Raw genomic sequence first — 21,880 nt, forward strand, 5'->3', positions numbered from 1 at the left:
CAGAGTACATTTTTCATTTAAAAACATGAGATGCAATGGGATGGGGGGGAAACCTGCCATAAAGTCTCGATATATGTTTTTTTCAAAGTTGAACTTGCATTAATTTTACATGGCTTTCTAAACATGCGTCTCCTTTGTGCGAGACGCGAGTGCAACAGTGATAGATGTCCCTCTAGAAAATGTGCGAAATATGTGTTCTGTGTGAACGGCTTGGTTTGAGTTTTGACGTAAACACCATCTTCTCCGCACTGATGTTCTCTTTTTCAATATTTTTAATGAACAACGCAGCAGCGCCGCATCTAAAACATTATAATGCAACGACACTTACATCGTTGCCTCCTTAACACACACCTAAAATTCAAATGCAGCGTTTTTGCATTCTAATGTGGATTTATATTTGAAATTCAACGAATATTCTAAATTCGAATTTTTTTTTGACAGCCCTAGTACTTAGTAGTGTACTTAACATGCACATTGTAATGCAAATGTGACCAAATGTTGATCAGCTCATTTACAAGAGGCTCAGCTCGCTCCAGTCATGTCCTTTACCCTGCGCACTCCTGTACAATGCTAATGCTCTGATGTAATTAGCCTGGAGTTAATTCCCATCCCTCCTGCAGGAATCTCCTGGAATACCTGCCAGACTGGGTGTGTGACAGCAGGAAGATTGAGGTGCTGGACATCTCCCATAATCTGCTGTCTGAGCTCCCGGCCAGGTGCGTGTGTGTGTGTGTGTGTGTGTGTGTGTGTGTGTTTAGACTGCTTTTGCATCTTCCTCAGTTTCTAAAAAGAAACTCTCCTCCTGATTCCCATTCCAGAATCTTAATGTCAGCATTTTGTACTTATTTATTCAACAAAAATTGCCCATTTGATTTGAATGATGTGGGTTAAAGTGACTGTCTGGCCAGACGGTGGATCTGAATAGAAACGGGCCGGCGTTCATCAGCAGGCTCTTGATGAGGCCACTCTGCTGTCTCAAAGCAAAGTAAATGTAAACGCCAAGCAGATGAAAGCACCATTTCCAGCTAATTCCACATTAACATTCAGTCATTTGCATCTGAAAGAGCTAAAAGCCGTGCACAAATTAGATAATATGCGGCTTGAAGTTTGTGTCCCATTTGAGACTGTGAGTGCTGCACTCTTTGCCTCGCATGAAAATGCTGTGTTGGTGTTTTAAAGGAATGGTTCGCCAAAAATGAGAATTCAGTCTGTCTTTATTTAGTCAACCTCATGTCGTTCCAAACCCATAATGCTGTTATATTTTCCATGAGAAGAAATTTTTTTGAAGAGTCTTCATGCAGCTACATTATTGACCACGTCTGTAAAAAAAAAACAAAAAAAACATGAAAACGGAAATGTTATTCACTGAAAATCTTCACTTGCCGCTCTCACATGCCATTCTTCATAGCATAGTTGGTTACAACAAATACAAGAATCAATGACTAATGCTATTTTTTTTATTATTCCGGTTTAAATAATATTTTAGATTATATTCAATAATATTTTATTATATAAATAAAAAGGTGTAAATAATATTTTAAATCATATTTGAGTGAAATGCCACTTAAATGTGTGTCTTTTCCTCACACAAAACTATTGTTTGGCTTCAGAAGGCTAGAAATTGGGTTGTGTGTATATTAGGGCTGCATGATTAATCAAAATAAAACTGAAATTGTGATATGGCTTAGTGGGATTTAATAAATAAATATATGCATCGCTTGTTTCAGTGTGATGTAATTATATCATTCAATAATTTTTCTTAAATACTCATTTTTATTTGACAGTAAAGCATTAAAATAGTAATGAAAATGAAAACTTATTTACTCAATAAAATCTTCAGTTGCAGCGATAAATAGTAATATTGTAATTTTACAATTGCACTGTAAAATTACATTTTATTATTTTTCTTAAATGCTCTTTTTATTTTGCAGTGAAATTTTTTAAATTATTATTATTATTTACTGAAAATCCTGTTGCAGCTTAAATTATTTTTTTTGATATTTTAATTTAGTAATAATAATTACTATTTGCAGTTTTTATATATTATTATATTACATTTATTATTATTTACAGTATTACAGTACTATTACAGTATTATTTACAGTACTATTATTATTTATTTATTTATTTTTAATAGTCATATTGATATATATATATATATATATATATTATATATATATATATATATATATCACAAAATTTTTTCATCAAAATTAAAAATTGCATTTGAAATCACAATTGTAAATCACAGAGTTCCCCCCCCCCCTCAAAACCTATAATAACAGTAAATGGGTTTTGATTGACATGAGGATGAGTAAATAATACTAGGATTTTCATTATTTGATGAATGATCCCTGTAAAGGTGTCTAGGCATGGATGGTTTGTTTGCTTTTGAGTTTCTTCCCTCATTTAAAACTTTAAAACTATGTCTTAAGCATGAAACCAAAAACAGTGCTTTTTCTTTTGAAGTCTGTTTCTTTCTCTATCCCGCCTTCTTTCAGATTTCTTAGCAGTCTGAGTCTGCGTAAACTGCTGGCTGGTAACAACAGACTGGAGAGACTGGCTGACCTGCTCGACCACATCCCACTGGAAACACTCGACCTGCAGCACAACACGTTGCAGGAACTACCAGAGAGCTTCTTCTACAAAGCCTTAAAGTAGGTCACTCCCTCCTTCTGTCCTCTCTCTGTTCATCTTACTCTCCGGGCTGTGCTTTCTGTTTTCTCTTTCTCTCTCCATTTTCCTTGTGTTTTTCCTCTGTGTCTGCCGCATCTCTCTCTGCTCTGGACCTTTAGTCCTGCTGCTTGAGTTCTTCATCAGACATCCTGGTCTTTTACAGGAACTTAGCAAACTGCTCTTTGGAAATAAAAAAACGCTACGATACAACAGATACATACTCAGAGCTACTCAAGATTTAAAGTAGTTAAACTAAAGTAAAGCTACTAAGAAAAGTTTCCAACCACATTTAAGTTATTTAATTGTGCAAAGTATTTTTAATTAGATATCAGATTATGTCATTTATCATTTATTCAGGGTAGACTCAAAAAACGAAATGGATGAATCTTTATTAAAGTGAAAGATTTACACTTAAATTTACACTAAATACAAAAAAAACAACAGGGTTATTATAATAAACTAAAACCAGAAAATTTTTTACTTGAAATAAAATATTTTTTTTGATATTTTAATTTAGTAATAATAATTACTATTTGCAGTTTTTATATATTATTATATTACATTTATTATTATTTACAGTATTACAGTACTATTACAGTATTATTTACAGTACTATTATTATTTATTTATTTATTTTTAATAGTCATATTGATATATATAACGAAATGGATGAATCTTTATTAAAGTGAAAGATTTACACTTAAATTTACACTAAATACAAAAAAAACAACAGGGTTATTATAATAAACTAAAACCAGAAAATTTTTTACTTGAAATAAAATAAACATTAACTAAACTAAACTAGAATATAAATAGTGAAAGGTTATTTTATTTCCGCTAGTTGCCAGAGCAACAGTTCTCATTTTAATTTAGTTAACTTATTATAAAATACAAAGATATAAAAATGATAAAAAAAGCTAACAGTAAAACTTTACAATAAGGTTCTATTAATTAATATTGGTTAATGCATTAAAGGGTTAGTTCACCCAAAAATGAAAATTAGCCCACAAATTACTCACCCTCAAGTCATCCTAGGTGTATATGACTTTCTTCTTTCAGACGAATCCAGTCAGAGTTATATTAAAAATGGTCTTTGATCTTTCAAGCTGTTTAATGCCACTCAGCGGGTGTTGCATGCATCAGTCCAAAAGAAGTTAAATAAAAATCGCCCATCCATTAAAAAAAGTGTCTCACACTGCTCCGGGGGGTGAACAAAGGCCTTCTGTAGCGAATCGATGCGTTTTTGTAAGAAAAATCTCGTGAAAACCAACGTTTGTTAACAGGAGCAAAGGAAGCAAAGTTTCCTTACTTTAGCAAAGGAAAACAAGTCTCCTCTTGGCTTATATTGAAATCCTTCGACATTCTTCTTTACAAATCCTCGTTTTGTACTTCTAATTAGTGACCGTTGTTTTGTTTTGATCTCTCCGCTGCACTTCTGCGTTCGTCACTTCTGAGCGCCGCATGCGCAAAGCTGACCTTATACAGTATATCATCCGCCCGGAGCTGCTTCCCTTTACAACAGTGAGCGCAAGCTACATTAAAGTGATTATTACATTGAATATGGATATTTTTCTTACAAAAACGCATCGATTCACTACAGAAGGCCTTTGTTCACCCCACGGAGCCGTGTGAGACACTTTTTTTTTTTTTAAATGGATGGGCGCATTTTATTTGACTGCTTTTGGACTGATGCATGCAACACTCGCTGAGTGGCATTAAACAGCTTGAAAGATCAAAGACAATTTTTAATATAACTCCGACTAGGGCTGCACGATTAATCGAATGCGATTGTAATGCGCATTTTGATAGTAATGCCGGTTCTGTAATCAGCAGGAAATCATCACGTGCTTTCAGATGGAGCAGAATTTACTACACAGAGCCGTAGTTCACTGACAAGTTACGTCTGCGATTTTTTTTTGCGCGATTCTGAAATCGAAGAAATCGTTGGCGATAATGACAGCTGTTTGCATCGCTTCTCAGTGAACTGCGGCTCTGTGAAGTAAATGCTGCTCCATCTGAAAGCATGTGAAAATACCACATTTAATAACATATTTTTACTCCAAACTTGTTTGAAAAAAATCCTTCTGTGAGATGATATGGCTTCTTACACAGAATAAGGCACGCAACATATTTCATAGTATTTAAGCAGTGATAAAGGCATTGCATTATGAATATACTTTATTTTAATGAAAATTATAATAATAAGAATTCAGATAAACTATATATTGCCGTAGTCGTGTGTTTATTAGTCACGTTGAATTAATGAAAGCAGTTGAATCTTCTGTTTATTCAGCTGCAGCTTTAGGCATTTTTTGGGTTTCTTCTGCGAGGCGTATTTGGAGTTTCAGCGTGAGAGCGCCCTCTGGCCTTTGAATGGAGATTTACTGCTGATCACAGAACCGTGCTTCACTGAAAGATACGCATGACAATCACAGCTTCTGTCGAATCGCGATCTCCATTCCATTTCGATTTATCGTGCAGCCCTAACTCCGACTGGATTCATCTGAAAGAAGAAAGTCATATACACCTAGGGTGACTTGAGGGTGAGTAATTTATGGGCTAATTTTCATTTTTGGGTGAACTAACCCTTTAACTAACAATGAACAGTACTTTCGTTACAGTATTTATTAATCTTTGTTAATGATAATAAAAATACAATTGTTTATTGTTAATACATGTCAGCTCAGGTCCATTAAATAATATCAACAAATGCAATATTTGATTTTAATAATGCATTAGTAAATGCTGAAATTAATTAATTAATTAATGCTAATGTTAACTAATGAAACCTTATTGTGAAGTATTCCCAAATAAACTAATAACATTATATATATATATATATATATATATATAAACTATAATAGTATCTTAATGATATATTAATGATATAATTTATATATAATCACAGCTGAACAACTGTCAGGCTACTGGGAAATGTAGTTTAGTTAGTTGCTCCTTGTAGTTAGTTAGTTACTCCACAACACTGGATCCGCAGCAGCACAGAGGAAGTGACATGCTTCTCCAGAGCCTCTCATGGATGTGTACAGGAGGATACGGCTCAGTGAGGCACAGTAATATGAGCCCGCAGCTCTTCCATTTCCTGTGGCTTAATTTACTTGTCATCCATTAAGCATCTCTAATGCTGAAAGATGTGCTGCAGCTCTGAGGCTTTGGTTGTGTCCGCAATGATTTTTGCTTCATAAACCTCCTTTTTTTTTCTATTTAAACAACATTACTTGTACTGTTTGTAAACTTACCAACCTGTCTTCCCTTGTTCTTCTCGTCTACTAGTTTAAAGTATTTGAATGTGTCTGCCAATGCGCTGGAGACGATCCCGCCGAGCAGCCAATCGGAGGAGAGCCTCAGCACCCTGCAGGAGCTCTATCTCACAGGAAACAACCTGAATGAGAACTGCGCTGCTCTACTGGTGGGGCATCAGAACCTGCGGGTCTTGCATATGGCTTATAACCAACTGCAGTCCTTCCCTGCTAGGTACGGGACCTTGATGGGAGGAGCCTATTAATCAAATTAGATCAAATGTTTCAAGAAAGATCAGTGTTCTGATATTGGTGTAAATGACCATGGATTCCTTTGTTTGTTATGTTTTCAGTAAACTCGGTAAACTGGAGGTCCTGGAGGAACTGAATCTGAGTGGGAACAAGCTGAAAACGATCCCCTCCACCGTGTCCAGCTGCAAGAGACTGCACACGCTCATCGCCCACTCCAACCATATAAGCGTGTTCCCAGAGGTCCTCAGCCTCCCCGAGATCAAGGTCTGTGACTTCAGGACAGGACATATCAAAGCCCCTAAATATTGTAAGGATCTTAAGGGTCAACCAGAGAGTCATCAGGTGGCAATAACAAATGAATATCTAAAAATGTAATAGTTTAATGTCTGCATAGCAGCTGCAGTAATTAAAGTTACAAAAGAAAAGGTTTGGTAGCTATCATCAAAGTTCATTGACATGAATGTTTAAATTCTCATTCTAATCAACATATTAGAATGCTTTCTGAAAGACTGTAGGCTGCTGAAAATTCAGCCTTGCCATCATAGGAATAAATTATAAATATTAAAATAGAAAACAGTTCTTTTAAATTGTAATAATATTTCACAATATTACTGTTTTCACTATATTTTTTAATCAAATAAGTGCAGCCATGGTGAATATGAGAGACTTCTTTAAAAAAAAAACATTCAATCTCAGTTATTCCAAACTTTCCACCGGTAGTGAAAACTTTTTTTATAATTTTTTTTTTTACTTTACTTACTGTTTGTTTTTGTTTTTTTTACATTATTGTTATCGTTTTTGTCCCCAGATCCAACAAAATTGGCTGTTGTTTGTTAAACACTTCATTTTATTTTACGCTTTATTTCACAGTGTATTTTACATTCTTCAACATAATTTGTAACTTAAAAAAAAAGAAAAAAGTTTTCCTTTACTTACTGTTTGTTTGGGGTTTTTTTTACGTTATTTTTTATCGTTTTTGTCCCCAGATCCAATAAAATTGTGCTGTTGTTTGTTACACTCCACATTCAGTGTTTCACATGAAGAATGTTGTATTTTGTCTGCTCTTTGTGTAGCTAGTAGATGTGAGCTGTAATGAGCAGACAGAAATCCTGTTGCCGGACTCTCTGCCTTCAACCCTACAAGAGCTGGATCTGACCGGCAACAGCAGCCTCATGTTAGAGCATAAAACGCTCAACCTCTTCAGGTGAGATGCTACTAACAGCAGTCCTCCGGGGGACACATTGCACATTATGCAGCTGATGAATATCAATATGTTCTGATACCCTCATAGACCTGGGTGGTTAATTGCTTTGTGTGTTTTTTGTCTTTATCTCGGTGTCCTCCTCTCTTCCAGTCACATCAGTACTTTGAAGCTGGACCAGAAGCCAGCCGTGACAGCAGGAGACGCACAGGGCACGTCCACCCTGTGGGATCATGGTTACGCTGAGATGTGTGGGCAAAGGAACAAGTGAGCAAAATCTGGAGACACGAGAGTCACAGATTTGGAAACGATGAGTGTGTTTGTCAGTGTTCTTTGGTTTGGTTAAAGGAAGCCTTAATCTAAAAAAAAAAAGACCTTTTTCTTGGTCAGAGTGAATCAGGGCTGGATTCACGAAATATTTGCAAGAATAAAATTATTTTCTTAACTGCCGTTTTCTTGCGTAAGAAATTAATATTTAGTAATCCCGAATCTGTTTTATTCCCAAAAATACTTCTTAAGTAACTTCTTTGTTCTTAAGACAGACCTTAAGAATTCAAATTCTTGAAAAGAACCTTCTTAAAAATCATTGTATATAACTTTTTAAAGTTAGAATAACCTCCAACTTGTCTTAAATCCCCAAAGGTAAGATGTTTATTGAATTTATTGGCTTATTTTAAATACTAAGCATTGCAACATAACACTTGCTAGGTCACATTTGTTTGGCCATATACAACGTATAGGTTGTCTCATTTCAGAAAAGTAGCCATTATAAAATTGACTGTTTGATAATGGCCTAATTACTATGATTTCTTACTTTCTTTGGAATGTAAAGGTTACTTTTCTGAAATGAGACACCAATGATTGATAATGTAAACAATGATCGGTCTAGTTTATGCATGACAGGACTTCTGAATTGGAAATTCAGTGCTGAAGTTCCATCAAGCCAGTCTCAATAGTGTGTCAATCTAAAAAAAAAGAAGACCTTTTTCTTGGTGAATCAGGGCTGGATTCACGAAATATTTGCAAGAATAAAATTATTTTCTTAACTGCCGTTTTCTTGCGTAAGAAATTAATATTTAGTAATCCCGAATCTGTTTTATTCCCAAAAATACTTCTTTGTTCTTAAGACAGACCTTAAGAATTCAAATTCTTGAAAAGAACCTTCTTAAAAATCATTGTATATAACTTTTTAAAGTTAGAATAACCGCGTTTTTTTTCAATTCATGAAGGTTCTGTAAACCTAAAGATATTATATATTCTATCATAGTTGTACAGTACTATCATAGTTCGTACAAGCAACTTAGCTAGTTTGAGAGCAAAAAACAAAAACATTATTGCATCCGCCATATTTTGTCACTGATGCCCTGAACTCTGGGCTCTGGAATCCAAGAAAACCCACTCGAAATTATGACTTGCCATTCAACTTGTAACAATATGACTTGAACCCGCCATATTTCAGACAGAGCTTTTGATTTAGATTCTTAGCTATATGAATAATAAATGCATTTCTCATATTGCTGTCGTGCATTTTTGCAGGAAACTTGGCATGGCAGGCCAGAAGCTTGGTGCCTCTGCTCTGCTCTGTTACATCCATCACGAGTCCTCCGAGCCTGGCCACTACTTTAGCCTCACTGTGGCCAACGTAGGCACCTGCCAGGCTGTACTGTGTCGTGATGGGCAACCTCTTGCCCTCTCGAAGGTTTTCAGCCTAGAACAGAGCACTGAGGAGATGGAGCGTGTCAAACTGGCAAAAGCTATTATCACTGAGGTATTGACTCCTTCTCAGTTCATCCCATAGACCTTAGTCAGGTTAGACGCCATATGGAATTGGACGCAGCTGAAAACCAGGCTGTGAGGGATAGACTTACAGTCGTAATAATGGCACATGCTGTATAAAGTTCCTAGATCATGTCATTCTGACAACTTTCAAAACTGTTTTATGCAGTTTTCTCTCCTTTTGGGGAAAGACGGTTCGTCAGCTGAATAATCAGCATGAATAATAATTGCAATCCATTGCAATCCATCCACCTTACTACTATCCCTCACCTCTTAGCCTTGTGTTCATTCCTGTCAAAAATTCAATATGGCTCTACCCTGACTAAGGTCTGTAAGCTAACTGGCTGATGCATCATGCTGTTTATTGTTGTCAATATGGCCATGAATGAGAAGCAGCAGCTTATTTGTGTCTCTAATCATTTGACTCTTGTTCTGTAGGATAACAAGGTGAGTGGGGTGACATGCTGCTCACGGTTACTTGGCTGTTCCTACCTATTTCCTTGGGTGCTTCCCAAACCCTGGGTGCACACAGAGCCTCTGTGTTCCCAGGATGAGTTCCTGATCCTAGGAAACAAAGCACTCTTCCAGAAGGTTTCCTACCAGGAGGCAGTGAGCACTGTGCTAGCTGTCAGAGACCCCCGCGCTGCTGCCAAAAAGCTCTGCACGCTGGCACAGAGCTATGGGTGCCGGGATAATGTTGGAGCAGTAGTGGTAGCTTTGCATATCGGAGAAGACAGCTGTACGTGCGAGCCTCCTCTCTCGAACACAGAAGCCCGAGGACCACCTGCCCCAACACCTTTACCGATCTCCGTGTCCCCTGGTGACCCAGCCACACTGTCTTCTAGCAGTGGCATTGCCTCAGAGTTTAACAGCGAGATGTCAGCTTCGGAAGTGGGCAGCGAGGCTGGGTCCACAGCTTCGGACGAGCACCCCTCTTCGGGACCAACGGCTCGCCCGGAGCGCCGCTGTAGTTTGCATCCCACTGCTACCTTGTGTAACATGGGGCCACTGGTGAGCCTGGGGCCAGGGGCGCACCTGGCTCTATTCCAGCGGCAACCTTCCAGCGCCACCTTCTCAAGCAACCAATCGGACAATGGACTTGACAGCGATGACGAGGCTCCTTTAGAAGGTGTCATCTCAAACGGGAGCAAGCTAGAGGTGGAAGTGGACATCCACTGCTGCGCTTTTCAGCTGCGCTCCGGACCACCGGAAAGTCCCAAGGACCTGGACTGCCGGCATGATTCGAGGGGCTCGGATTATCCCAACAGCAAAATGTGGCGGAAAAACAGCGTGGTGGTTTCTGCCACCAACGGCTGCCTGCTGGCTGTATGTGGCCGAGAGATCTCAGATCTGAAGAAGTCTCCTTCAACCTCCAGCCTCTTCGGGAAGAAGCTATCTAATGGCTCCGTAGTGGCTCCCGAGGATAGCCACAATATCATTGAAGTAGCACTCGAGGCCCCAAAAAAGAAATCTGGATATTTTGCCGCACCAGCCCAGCAAGACCCGGAAGACCAGTTAATTATACCGCCTAGTCTGGAGCAGGATGTTCGGGAGCAAATGAGAGGTCAAAGCCCTGTGGTTCCCGGGCCGCCGCCGGCTCCTTCAACGCTACCCTCAGCGAGAGACCCCAACTGGGACCATCCTCAGCCCACCATCCCCAGTCTCCACCCCACCACCGTCCTGCAACAGGACGTCTATGACACAGCTCTATAGTTGGTGCAAGAGGACCACATCATTGGAGCATATCTGCATCATAGTGCCACATCAAAGAGGCTAGCACGCTCTTCCTGCCTTCGAGATAATCCAGTTCTTATTTAGCGTCATCACGTGTGGGTCCCTGCATGTGCATTCTTGGGCTGATCTGTGGTGGTGTAGCCACATCCAAGTCAAGGAAGGAAGGATGAAAATGGGTGAAAATGTCAGGACCGATGAAATCTTGAAGATTGAGGTCTCAGATTGTGGAAAAACATGGGCTATTCCTGACCAAAAACCACAGCATGGAGCTGGAGTACCTCATACATCACCATGCGTGAGTTCATTTCGACATTCGCCCTTTATATCAAAGGTCACAGGCTTAAGTAGGCTTCAATGATCACATTTGCCTTCTCGTGGAGAGATACTATCAGCTAAACTGAGACCAAAAGATGAGAAAAGTGCCTCTTGAAGATGGTTGAGGTTCAGAGAGCCTTTACTGTTCTGGTGTACGTGCAGTGTTGTTCTCCTACCTTCCCATAGTGGCGACTAGTCCGTAATCTGCACTTTTGAAGTCTGTGAGGAATATTTCAGACGGATCTCTTCCCCATCTGACCTGCTGGAATAATCCCGCTCCATTTCATGGAAAAGAGTGGTCGTTGTGGAAATAAGTATTGTTGAAAAAGACCAGAGCATTCTCCAGCTTCCCTGATCCCCTCTCTTGTATGCATACGGGATCTCCCAGACAAAGCCATGGGGGTCTCTGGAGCCCTCTGCACAATAGAAGAGTACAACGACCCCAACATAACATTCAAATCCTGGAGAGGGAATCAGTCTAGTGATGGAGGTCAGAGTGAGATGGAGACAAAAACTACATCCAATACTCAGTGGAAGCATCGTCACACCTTTATGGCCAAGGTCATTTGGGGAGCAGAAAGACCTCACAACCCTGTCTGAAATCATAACTTGAGCTGTCTCGGGTTGTCTAGAGTACTTGAAGTTTCGAGTCTGCCATGACAACATGACAGAGCCCATGCTATAGAGCCTTGGGCCGTAAATATGTCATTGGGTCTTTGTAGTAGTGTGGTTTTACTGTTGATCTGAGTGAGGTTGGGATATTTTTTCATCATCTCATATTCAAGGAAGAAAATGAACAGCTGACATTTAGGTTTTTATGTGAGAGGTACCAGGCATATGATATCATGTATTGTGCATCGAGTGTGTGGGTATGTGTGCTCTATTTTAGCCATGCATGGTACGTATAAGGAAACAGGCTGGTCAGAGTTTGTTTTTTATTTGAATCAGGGGACCTGAGGAAAGAGACTATATTGGGTCATTTGAGTTTGTCATTGCCACAATCACAGTATCAGGGAATTCTGTGCAGTAAAACACTGTGCTCACGGTTTGAGGAGACATCTAGTGGTGTTTATTGGAAACAACACAGTTTTTTTTCAGGGTTTTCCCTGAAATTAATATATATATATAAATAAAAAAAATTTACACAACTCATTATTACATTTAAGTGGGGATTTAAAATTAGGGACAATCGAGTGCAAAGCCCATTATTAATTGTTATTGCATTTACTGATGTTATCTGAAGCCCTTTTTTTTCTTTTGCCAATTGTAGGGCATCAGTTGTATTAAATTATGTTTATAATTTATTAGGTGTACTCTCATAATTCATTAGATTCAAATAATTCATAGTCTTTACAAAGGAAGCAAGTTCCCATTGACACTAATGCACTTCAAAATAGAAACTGAATCTCATAGAAGTCTCAGAATTTGTAAGTCATCAACTTGAAATTGAGCTTAAGTGTGTTTGTATGCTCGGATATTATGTTTAAGCCATTTCATCTCAAGATTCATTTGATGAATTCTATGCTTTATAAGTGGACATTTTGAGTGTTTTTCTTTTAGTTTTTTTTAATGTTCTCCATGGTCAGATGGCAATGATCTTTGTGCCAAACTTCCATACAGATTTGTGTTCGCTATATGTATGAGGAAAAAGCCGCCATTTAACTAATCTGAATCCCCTTCTTTAACATCCAGGAAGGTTTTGAATTTGAACTTTTACTGCCATTAACTTGTCTTCAAGCACTAGAGAGATGTTTGTGGGGTTAATTATAATTGCCTACAGACCTGAAACTGTAGCTCTTGTGCCAAAAGATGCGTAGTAGTGGTACTTGAAGGAAAGGTAGGTTATTTTGAGTATTTCGGTCGTCCCTTGGATGCTACTGAGAGCTGAAGCCAGTGGCATGGACGCAGCAACCCTGCATGACTCATCGGGGGTTTTTCTGTCATGGCCTTAAAGCAGGTTTTCCTCAATCTTTTCTTTAGTGTTTATAATCCAATTCCCTTTTTTGCACTCAAAAATGTGAAGTACAATTTTCTAGAAACTGATCCCTAACCATTTAGAGGTGTATGCTTAAGTGCATCAAGTATTATTGTACAATCCTATAAAGTAAAATGGTTTTACACTGTATAAGCACTTTGTACATAGCTCAGAGAATCTATATACATAGACCTATTTAAGAATTGCATTTTGTCGAAATGCATATAAAATCATCATTAGGCTTTGATTTGTGGCCTCTTATGTATTTTTTCTTTTATAACCCCTGAAAAATGTCATTTCTTAAGTTTGGTTGAATGGAGAGATGTGGTTATTGAGGCACAACATGCTGATTCATACTGTGCTAAGAGGCAGAGTACAAGCATTTGACGGCTTGCTTTGTTTGCAAGATGTAGTCCCAAGTCTGTTATTAGCTATAGGAGCCTTTCATCCCTCGCAGTGCTTTAACATTGAAAGGAAACCGAAATGGTAGAGAACTTCACTGATACAGCCACTTTATTACCACTTCAAGAGCACCTCAGACCTTCTATATACCTACAGCATGATGTCTATCTGCATCATATTTAAAAATGATATATGCAACAATTATACGCGTCTAATTAGATTGATCAATATTAATCTGAAAATTGAAGAATAGAACTGGGAAAAATCCATAAATTTGTGCATGTCTGTGGGTGTCACGTGCAGTGCTCTGTTGTGGAGATAGTGTCTATTGTTTCTACAGCCTAGGCAACTATACTACCGTAGTTACTTTGCCACGTGGAAAAATGTTGTATTTTAGATCCCTTAAACATTTGTGCTCTGTGCTCTCCTGGCCAAAACATGTTGAGGTGAAACTCGAGTTCCTGAAAATGTTGGCTAAATACAGTATTGCTTGATGTTATATGCAAATAGCCATCAAGTTTACATTCATTCGTGAATGGTGATTCTTAAAGGAACAGTTGAACCAAAAATCAACATTCTCATTATGTCACTGTTTTAGCTACCATTGGCTTCAATTGTATGGACGAAGAATAAAAGTAAAAAGTATTTTCGCAAAATATCTTCTATGTTCCACAAAAGAAAGTGAGTCATAGAGGTTTGGAATCACATGCGAGTAAGTAACAAAAATTATTTTTTTGGGGTGAACTATCCCTTTAATTATATGCTTACAGGAAGAACACAAAGCACAGTTCTACAAATATCCCCACTAGTAGATTTTTTTAAATGATAGTTTATAATTATAGGACATTTTCAGGGGGGGGGGGGGTCTTTTTATGTTATTAGGCTAGTTTGTTTGCCAGTGTGTTAGCACAGTGTCTTAGTTTGGGCATTGCACTAGAAAATGTTCTCGATCAAGTTTAGTTTCAAACTGAACACTAGTCAAAAACAGATAAAAGCTAGACAAAGCTTCCTTTACGTCTTCTGCACATTATTGAATGCTCGGTAACTTTCTCTGATTTTATAACTGGCTTTGCAACTCTTGTGTGAGCACTTACGCAGAACAAAAGGAAAGAATTTAAAGGTTAACTTGAGAAGTTAAAGGTGATGTGTGTGATTTTTTTTTTTAAAGCAAGTTAAAACACTTCCTCCTCTCCCAGCTTATGCAAGCTATTCATAGGTTCATTCCTGTAAAAAGTGCAAACATTCTAGATTTATCAAAACATCTGTGTGCGCTTAAGGCAACCAGATTCAACCAATGGTGCAAGCTTAGGGGCGGGGCTAACTGTTTGTCTGACCAATGATAGATGAGGGAAGTGTTCAAGAAACTTGACTGAAAACTGATCATTTTTGCACTTCCATTTAGTAGTGCTAGTGCGCAGAAATGACACACATCACCTTTAAAGACTCATTATGTTTCTGCTTTTCCAAGTTCTGACTCCACCACAGAAACATTTGTCTTAAGTCTTTGTAAATCTGCGCAGTGTGATTGTGGTTTTACCCTGGCAGAGTTGAAACTTGCTTTTGAATGCAAAAACGCATCTTAATCTGGCGTATTCATTGACATTTTTGCACATAATCACGGTTAGTTCCGGACAGGCGTGGATCGAGACGAAGTTCCTGTTGCTGACACGTGACCAAAGCTTGATCTTGTCATCATTTATGTACATTTTGTTTTTAAGAGATGCTTTAATATTTCCTCTCAATGCCAAGAAGCTGAGGTTTATTTTTGTACTTCATAGTTTCATGCAGATTTATAGGTCCTCCAGTGCAGAATCTAGGATTTAAGGGTTCTATGGTAAACTGTCACCCATCAAGGTACAATCTTTGAAGATACTAATTATTCACGTATTTAATGTGAGAAGCATGCCCTATATAAATGAATATAAATATAAATATATATAGAATATATTATAATATGATTTTGTATAAAATACTAACTTTTCTGTTTATAAGAAATTGTTTTAATATCGGAAGCATAATGTATATTATATTTTTAAGTTTCTAATTTAGCATGCAGTGAACTGCTGAATATTTTCATTGTGTTAAATTATCGAATTGTTTTTAGTTTAGGAGATCATTTGAGTTGTTTTACTGATTTAGTAAAAGGACTAAATGCGAGCACTTTTTGCTGTCTGTCAGCTAGGACTGTACTTTTTAGAGTGGGTGCTGGCTCATTGTAATCTAGGATTTAAGGGTTCTATGGTAAACTGTCACCCATCAAGGTACAATCTTTGAAGATACTAATTATTCACGTATTTAATGTGAGAAGCATGCCCTATATAAATGAATATAAATATATATATATATAGAATATATTATAATATGATTTTGTATAAAATACTAACTTTTCTGTTTATAAGAAATTGTTTTAATATCGGAAGCATAATGTATATTATATTTTTAAGTTTCTAATTTAGCATGCAGTAAACTGCTGAATATTTTCATTGTGTTAAATTATCGAATTGTTTTTAGTTTAGGAGATCATTTGAGTTGTTTTACTGATTTAGTAAAAGGACTAAATGCGAGCACTTTTTGCTGTCTGTCAGCTAGGACTGTACTTTTTAGAGTGGGTGCTGGCTCATTGTTTCATTTCAGATGCTGCTATGCTTAGTTTTGAGCAGAAAGCTGTATTTTTAATTAACTTTTCAGCCAAGTAGCAATAAATTTTTTTACTGTGAAACACGTGTCTTTGATGTCTCAGACGTTCTATATGGGATGTATTTGTGTATAACTGATGCGCATGTCTCCTTAAGTACCTAATATAGTCTATACAGTATATAATAGATGCACATATAAAAAGAAGAAAATTATTTAGCTTAATATGTTATATTACAAACTGTGAGCTAGTCTCATTGGCAATAATTAATACTTAAATGATGAATATGTAGTAAATAACATATACAAGGTTCCTGCAGGTTTTATGATGGTAAATTTAAGAACAAACAGAACATTTAGAAAATCAATTGAAGGGATCACAATATGTCACTATGTTCTCTGAATGTAAGGGAGCACACAATGAGTTGTATTAGCAGTACTTAAAAGTTTAAAAGTACAACTTCCAACCGTTCTCCTTTACTTTTTAAAGGGGTCATATGATGCGATTTCAAGTTTTCCTTTCTCTTTGGAGTGTTACAAGCTCTTGGTGCATCTTGAAGGCTACCGTCCTCTTTTGGAAGACCAAACAAAGTAGTTTCGCTTTCACAACGAAGCACACAGCGTCTTCACGACATGGCGGTCGCGGCAACAATACTACAGCGAGAATAAAAGTTACGCCTTCTTTCTTTGGTAAACATTTGGGCGGCGTTATGCAAATCTTCCCACATAGTGACGTAGACATGTGGGGGGGGGGGGGGGGGGGGGGGGGGGGGGGGGGGGGGGGGGTTAACACATTTGCCGCAGGTTGACGCTACCCCAATAATGTGGTATGTAGCCCCTGGAATGCGAATTTTACCAGGGGAACCCAGCCACAAAAAACGTGTATTTTACCCCAGAAGCGATTTGTACCGGTGGAACCCCCAGAAACGCGATTGGGTTAGTTTTGAGTAGCAATTAAGCGGTTTTGCTATGAAAAACTGGCAACCCTGGGGTCTCATTTATAACTTTTGGGTACGCACAAAAACAGCCCTGAAAGAGGCGTATATGGAGCCAGATCGGCCGTTTTGCTGTGAAAAACTGCCAACCCTGGGGTCTCATTTATAACTTTTGGGTACGCACACAAAAACAGCCCTGAAAGAGGCGTATATGGAGCCAGATCGGCCTCAAAAATAACACATTTGCAAAACAAAATTCATAAATGCACAGCACAATTTACATTTACAAAATCCGATACGCCACTTCCTGCGCAAAAAGGTGGGATTTACAAAAACAAACTTGACGGGAAAATTTGCGCACATGTGTACGCACTCTTTTTCCTTGGGTGAGAAAATTAATTAAGCGAAAACAATTATTTTAAGCTGTTTTAATGCCGATATATACATTTACATTAAATATTCCACTCTCATAAGGACTGAAATGACTGAAAGTCATTACGCAGAACTTAAACCAAAATGATATGAATTTAGACATATTTGTAGTAAATGCGCTTGATCACTTTTCCTCTTTTATTGACAGTGAGGAGTGCTATAGGTGCACAATAATTCTCATGTTATGAGAAAATGTTTTTGAGTGAGAACAGTGATCAATGATGCGCACTTACTTCTGTCCATTATCCAGTTTGAATAGGTCCAATGATAATATCTTACTGTTACCCGCAGCTGCACAGAGCTGTTGATGTCGTGTGAAGTCATCTCTGCAACACTGTGAAAAGTGCCTCTGTATTTGAAGGCTACAACTTGAAGAAAACGGTAAGATTTATACGTTTCCTTCTTAAAATACTTTGTTAGTGAGACAATTTTACACTGCAATAAAAAGGCCTATCTGTTTCCACTCAAAATAGCTAAAAGATATTCACCTTATCAGCAAAACTGCATACATTTAGTTTGATTTGAATTGTTTACAACAATTGAAATAGGCTACTACACTCTTAAAAATAAAGGTGCTTCACGATGCCATAGAAGAACCTTTTTGTCTAAATGGTTCCATAAAGAACCTTTAACATCTGAAGAACCTTTCTGTTTCACAAAAGCTTCTTTGGGGGCGAAAGAAGGTTCTCCAGATTATAAAAAGGTAAGAAAGAGATGGTCTTTAAAGAACCTTTGACTGAATGGCTCTTTGTGGAACCAAAAATGGTTCTTCTATGGCATCGCTTGAAGAACCTTTTGAAGCACCTTTATTTTTAAGAGTGTATTTGGCCAGTGTTAAAGAATGAGATCAGCTCTATTTCTAAAATATTTATCTGATAACATTTTAAACAGTTTTTGTTTTTATCTTTATCTATATTTATTCTAAAACATAACAAGGATATTGGATGATTTTTAGAAATAAAAATTAATGCATGGCAAAAATGGCATTTATAGTCCGTATCTCATATTTCCTTAATGTCTTTTATCTTTGACGGTGTTAAACATGGTGTCACGTGGATGGGAATATGCATGGAAATGATAAACGTTAGGCCTAATTAATGGTGTAATCTACGAAAAGCAGCACGTGCTTGAAATGTGAGAAAAGTTATTTTGTACAAGGAAATCAAGCACTCTTTGGTCCAAATCTTGTATTAATTATTTTAATTAATTTGTAAGGGTTATAAGAGAGGGTTCTATCGAACAGTTCGTTTCAGTGAACATTAAAAAAACACACAATTTACCCGTTTGTTTAGCCATCAATCAATGGTGCCATTAATAGCCTACGTAATGTAAACATTGGGTCTGTGTTTATTAAGGACTTTCTCATTTTTCCCCTTAAAGATAAATTACCTTCGAGTTGGTTTCGAAGCCACTGTGTTATTTAAAATGGGAAGTTGTTAACAAGAACTACACTGTTGTCCAATTCCTCAAGCAGGTGAGCTTACATCCTTGTGGTAGTTGTAGTCCTTATTCAGAAAGTCGTTAGCAACATATTAACCTCAGACCGTAATTTATTCATGAATCAAAAACAACCCATGGGACATTTCTGAGTAAACTCATGGCTCAAAATGATAATTATCTTGCACGTTTTAGGACCACAAAAATTAAACTCCATTCATTCATTAACTTTTGTCATCTTACTGAGTGAAACCAGCAAGGACATTGACAGTAAAGACTCTTAAAGGGGTCATATGATGCTGCTAAAAAGAACATTATTTTGTGTATTTGGTGTAATGAAATGTGTTTATGCAGTTTAAGGTTAAAAAAACACACAATATTTTCCACACACTGTACATTATTGTTTCTTCTCTATGCCCCGCCCTTCTGAAACGATCCAGTGCGTTATGATTGGCTGAATACCTCAAGCGTGTGACAGAAATGTTACCATACTGTGATGCCCTGTCCGGCCGGAGCGACGAGACAAAAACATTAAAACCCATTATAAATGGGGACATAATTACGGATTATAATGACTTAAACCTCGTACACACCAGGACGATTATCGTGCGTGCTTATCGCCAATGTTTTTCGACGCACCTTTTGTGTTCATACCCAAGCGATTTTTGTTGGCGATGAGCCGAGTGAACGTCCAAATTCACTCCCTGACATTAGATGGCGCTACCCCCGGTACACATAGAATCCTATTTGATCTGCAATTCATCTCCATAACAACTCCCTCTTATCGAGATTTTTGTAGTCGCTGTCGCATTTGTCATAAAGCCCTTTGTGTTCAGACACCAATGAGACCAGCAGCTCTACATTCATCTTGCCTCGATGCATCTTCTTGGTCTACTTATGGCACTTTTCCCCTGCATGGTACGGTACGGCTCGGTATGGTTCACTTTTTGGGGGTTTTCCACTAGGTACAGTACCTGGTACCTGGTACTTTTTTTAGTACCACCTCGGTTGGGGTTCCAAGTGAACCAAGTGATCACGGATTGGCCGGAGAGAATCGTCACTACCTGAGAACTTGCGACACAAACACAACAGAACCCCGCCCACTCTAAAGCGGTACTGAACTGCAGTGGAAACGCAAACTGTGCCGAGCCGAACCGTGCCGTACTGAGCCGTGCCGAGCCGAGTCGTACCACGCAGTGGAAAAGCGCCATTACTTACTTCCTCTTTGTCGTTAGGTAACAATGTGTGCTCGGCAGGAGCGTTTTGTGCTTGAGCGACACCAAGTCATGTTTTATTGTAACTTCAGCAGCTTCAGACACGTGAACAAAAGAGCCAATCTCATTGGTCGGCCAGTTTTTAACGCGGCGCGTCAAACCAAAAAACAAACCCGAGGCATTTAAAAAAAATTACGCTTTTACGCCTTGCGTTTTGTGCGTCGGTTTGCACACTCACATTGGCGCCCTTTGTTTAGTCACGAGGCGTAAAACGTCGGTGATAATTGCGCGCGATGTTCGTCCCGTTGTGAACAAGCCTTTAAACTGTCTTTTTACGCATTGCATCGTGCCGCGTTAACATAAAACCATGTCTGCATTTGTGATCGGAGAAATGACAAACAACAAGCGCTACTCTACACTGCTCAAAACTCGCGTTTGAATCGTCAGTGGCAAATACTTTAAATATCAAAACGTATTTACAGTCTGTGAGTCAGAACAACCGGCATTGTAGTCTACTCTACCAGGATCAGGAAACAGTCCTCCATAAAATGCGCTGCACACATCTGAATATTTGGGTTGAAGTGTTCTGGAACAGTGTTGTGAATACAACTTTTAACCACTGATTTCTAGTCTTGTCCTCTTTTGGAAGACCAAACAAAGTAGTTTCGCTTTTACAACGAAACACACAGCGTCACACACAGCGGTCTTGAGTGAGGAACGACCGGCGGGCTAAAGTGAGCAGAGGTGGCGGATTCGACGAAGGAGCGTCCGGCGGGCTTGCGGCAACCACATGTGACGACCCCGGGCTGGACTCCGAAATGGTAAATAAACATTTTCTAACAAAAAGTGCAAAGTAACAAGTACAAAAGAAAAGAAAAATGCATAAAGAACTTGTATGGCGATTTTTCCCTTTACAGATTTTTCCCTGACCCTTTCTCTGTAAATGAAGGGTGCACACTATTGCTGAAACACACCATCACTACTTGGCAGTAGGGGTGTGCGATATATATCGTAATTGTTGTTTTAACGATGTGCGATTTGACATTGAGTATTTTGCAAAAACCATTTAAAACATCCCTACAGAGCGCACACATACATTACGTGAAGTCTAGACTAGTGCGCGTGCGCATTTAGAGTGTTTTCTTTCACTGCATGATTCAGGCTATTATAATGCATTTAGAATGATCACAAATTCAAGACATGATACAGCCACAGCGCTGTTTTGTGTCTCTGAGCAACATGACGGTGTTTCGTTCTTGAATGAATCAAACGTTTAAATGATTCGGTTAAATCGCAATGACTCGCTTATTAACAGTGATTTGCTGCCACCTGCTTTTTCTTTACTTAAAAAAAAAAAAAAAATCATGTTTTGAATCATTTCAAATATCAGTATTCAATGTTTTGTTCAATATATCAAAACATTATTTATTCATTTGTAATTCCAGGTTAAATGCATTCATGTCTTGCATTAAACAAAATACACGTGTGCAAATACATCTAAATGCCACTTCAGATGCAGCTTCTGTGTTGATTTAATTTGCTTGGTAACAGCCCAAATGTCTTATTATTCTAATTCCCTGATTAAATGTAAGAATTTGACTCAAAAGATAATGGACACTTTTAGAAAAAATGGCTTTATA

The 21,880-nt window shown here is 38.1% G+C and overlaps 2 protein-coding genes across 2 annotated transcripts in view; both read left to right on the forward strand.

Moving 5' to 3' along the window:
• The window catches only part of LOC107553000 (PH domain leucine-rich repeat-containing protein phosphatase 2-like), a 53,019-nt gene extending 45,188 nt beyond the window's left edge, over positions 1 to 7,831 (forward strand). Inside the window, exons 10-15 of the mRNA XM_016235066.1 lie at positions 621 to 716; positions 2,502 to 2,657; positions 5,968 to 6,168; positions 6,287 to 6,449; positions 7,259 to 7,389; positions 7,540 to 7,831. Coding sequence (XP_016090552.1) covers positions 621 to 716; positions 2,502 to 2,657; positions 5,968 to 6,168; positions 6,287 to 6,449; positions 7,259 to 7,389; positions 7,540 to 7,657 — 865 coding nt within the window. The 3' untranslated portion in view covers positions 7,658 to 7,831. The remainder of the gene's footprint in view (positions 1 to 620; positions 717 to 2,501; positions 2,658 to 5,967; positions 6,169 to 6,286; positions 6,450 to 7,258; positions 7,390 to 7,539) is intronic.
• A 1,088-nt stretch (positions 7,832 to 8,919) lies between these two features.
• On the forward strand, positions 8,920 to 13,655 carry LOC107553001 (PH domain leucine-rich repeat-containing protein phosphatase 2-like). The gene is made up of 2 exons (XM_016235067.1): positions 8,920 to 9,154; positions 9,601 to 13,655. Exons 1-2 carry the CDS (start codon positions 8,933 to 8,935, stop codon positions 10,873 to 10,875), a joined length of 1,497 nt encoding a protein of 498 aa, XP_016090553.1. The 5' UTR covers positions 8,920 to 8,932; the 3' UTR covers positions 10,876 to 13,655.
• The last annotated feature ends 8,225 nt before the right edge of the window (positions 13,656 to 21,880 follow it).

This window comes from Sinocyclocheilus grahami, unplaced genomic scaffold (assembly GCF_001515645.1).
Source record: "Sinocyclocheilus grahami isolate Dianchi unplaced genomic scaffold, SAMN03320097.WGS_v1.1 scaffold462.1, whole genome shotgun sequence".
NCBI classification, from domain to species: domain Eukaryota; kingdom Metazoa; phylum Chordata; class Actinopteri; order Cypriniformes; family Cyprinidae; genus Sinocyclocheilus; species Sinocyclocheilus grahami.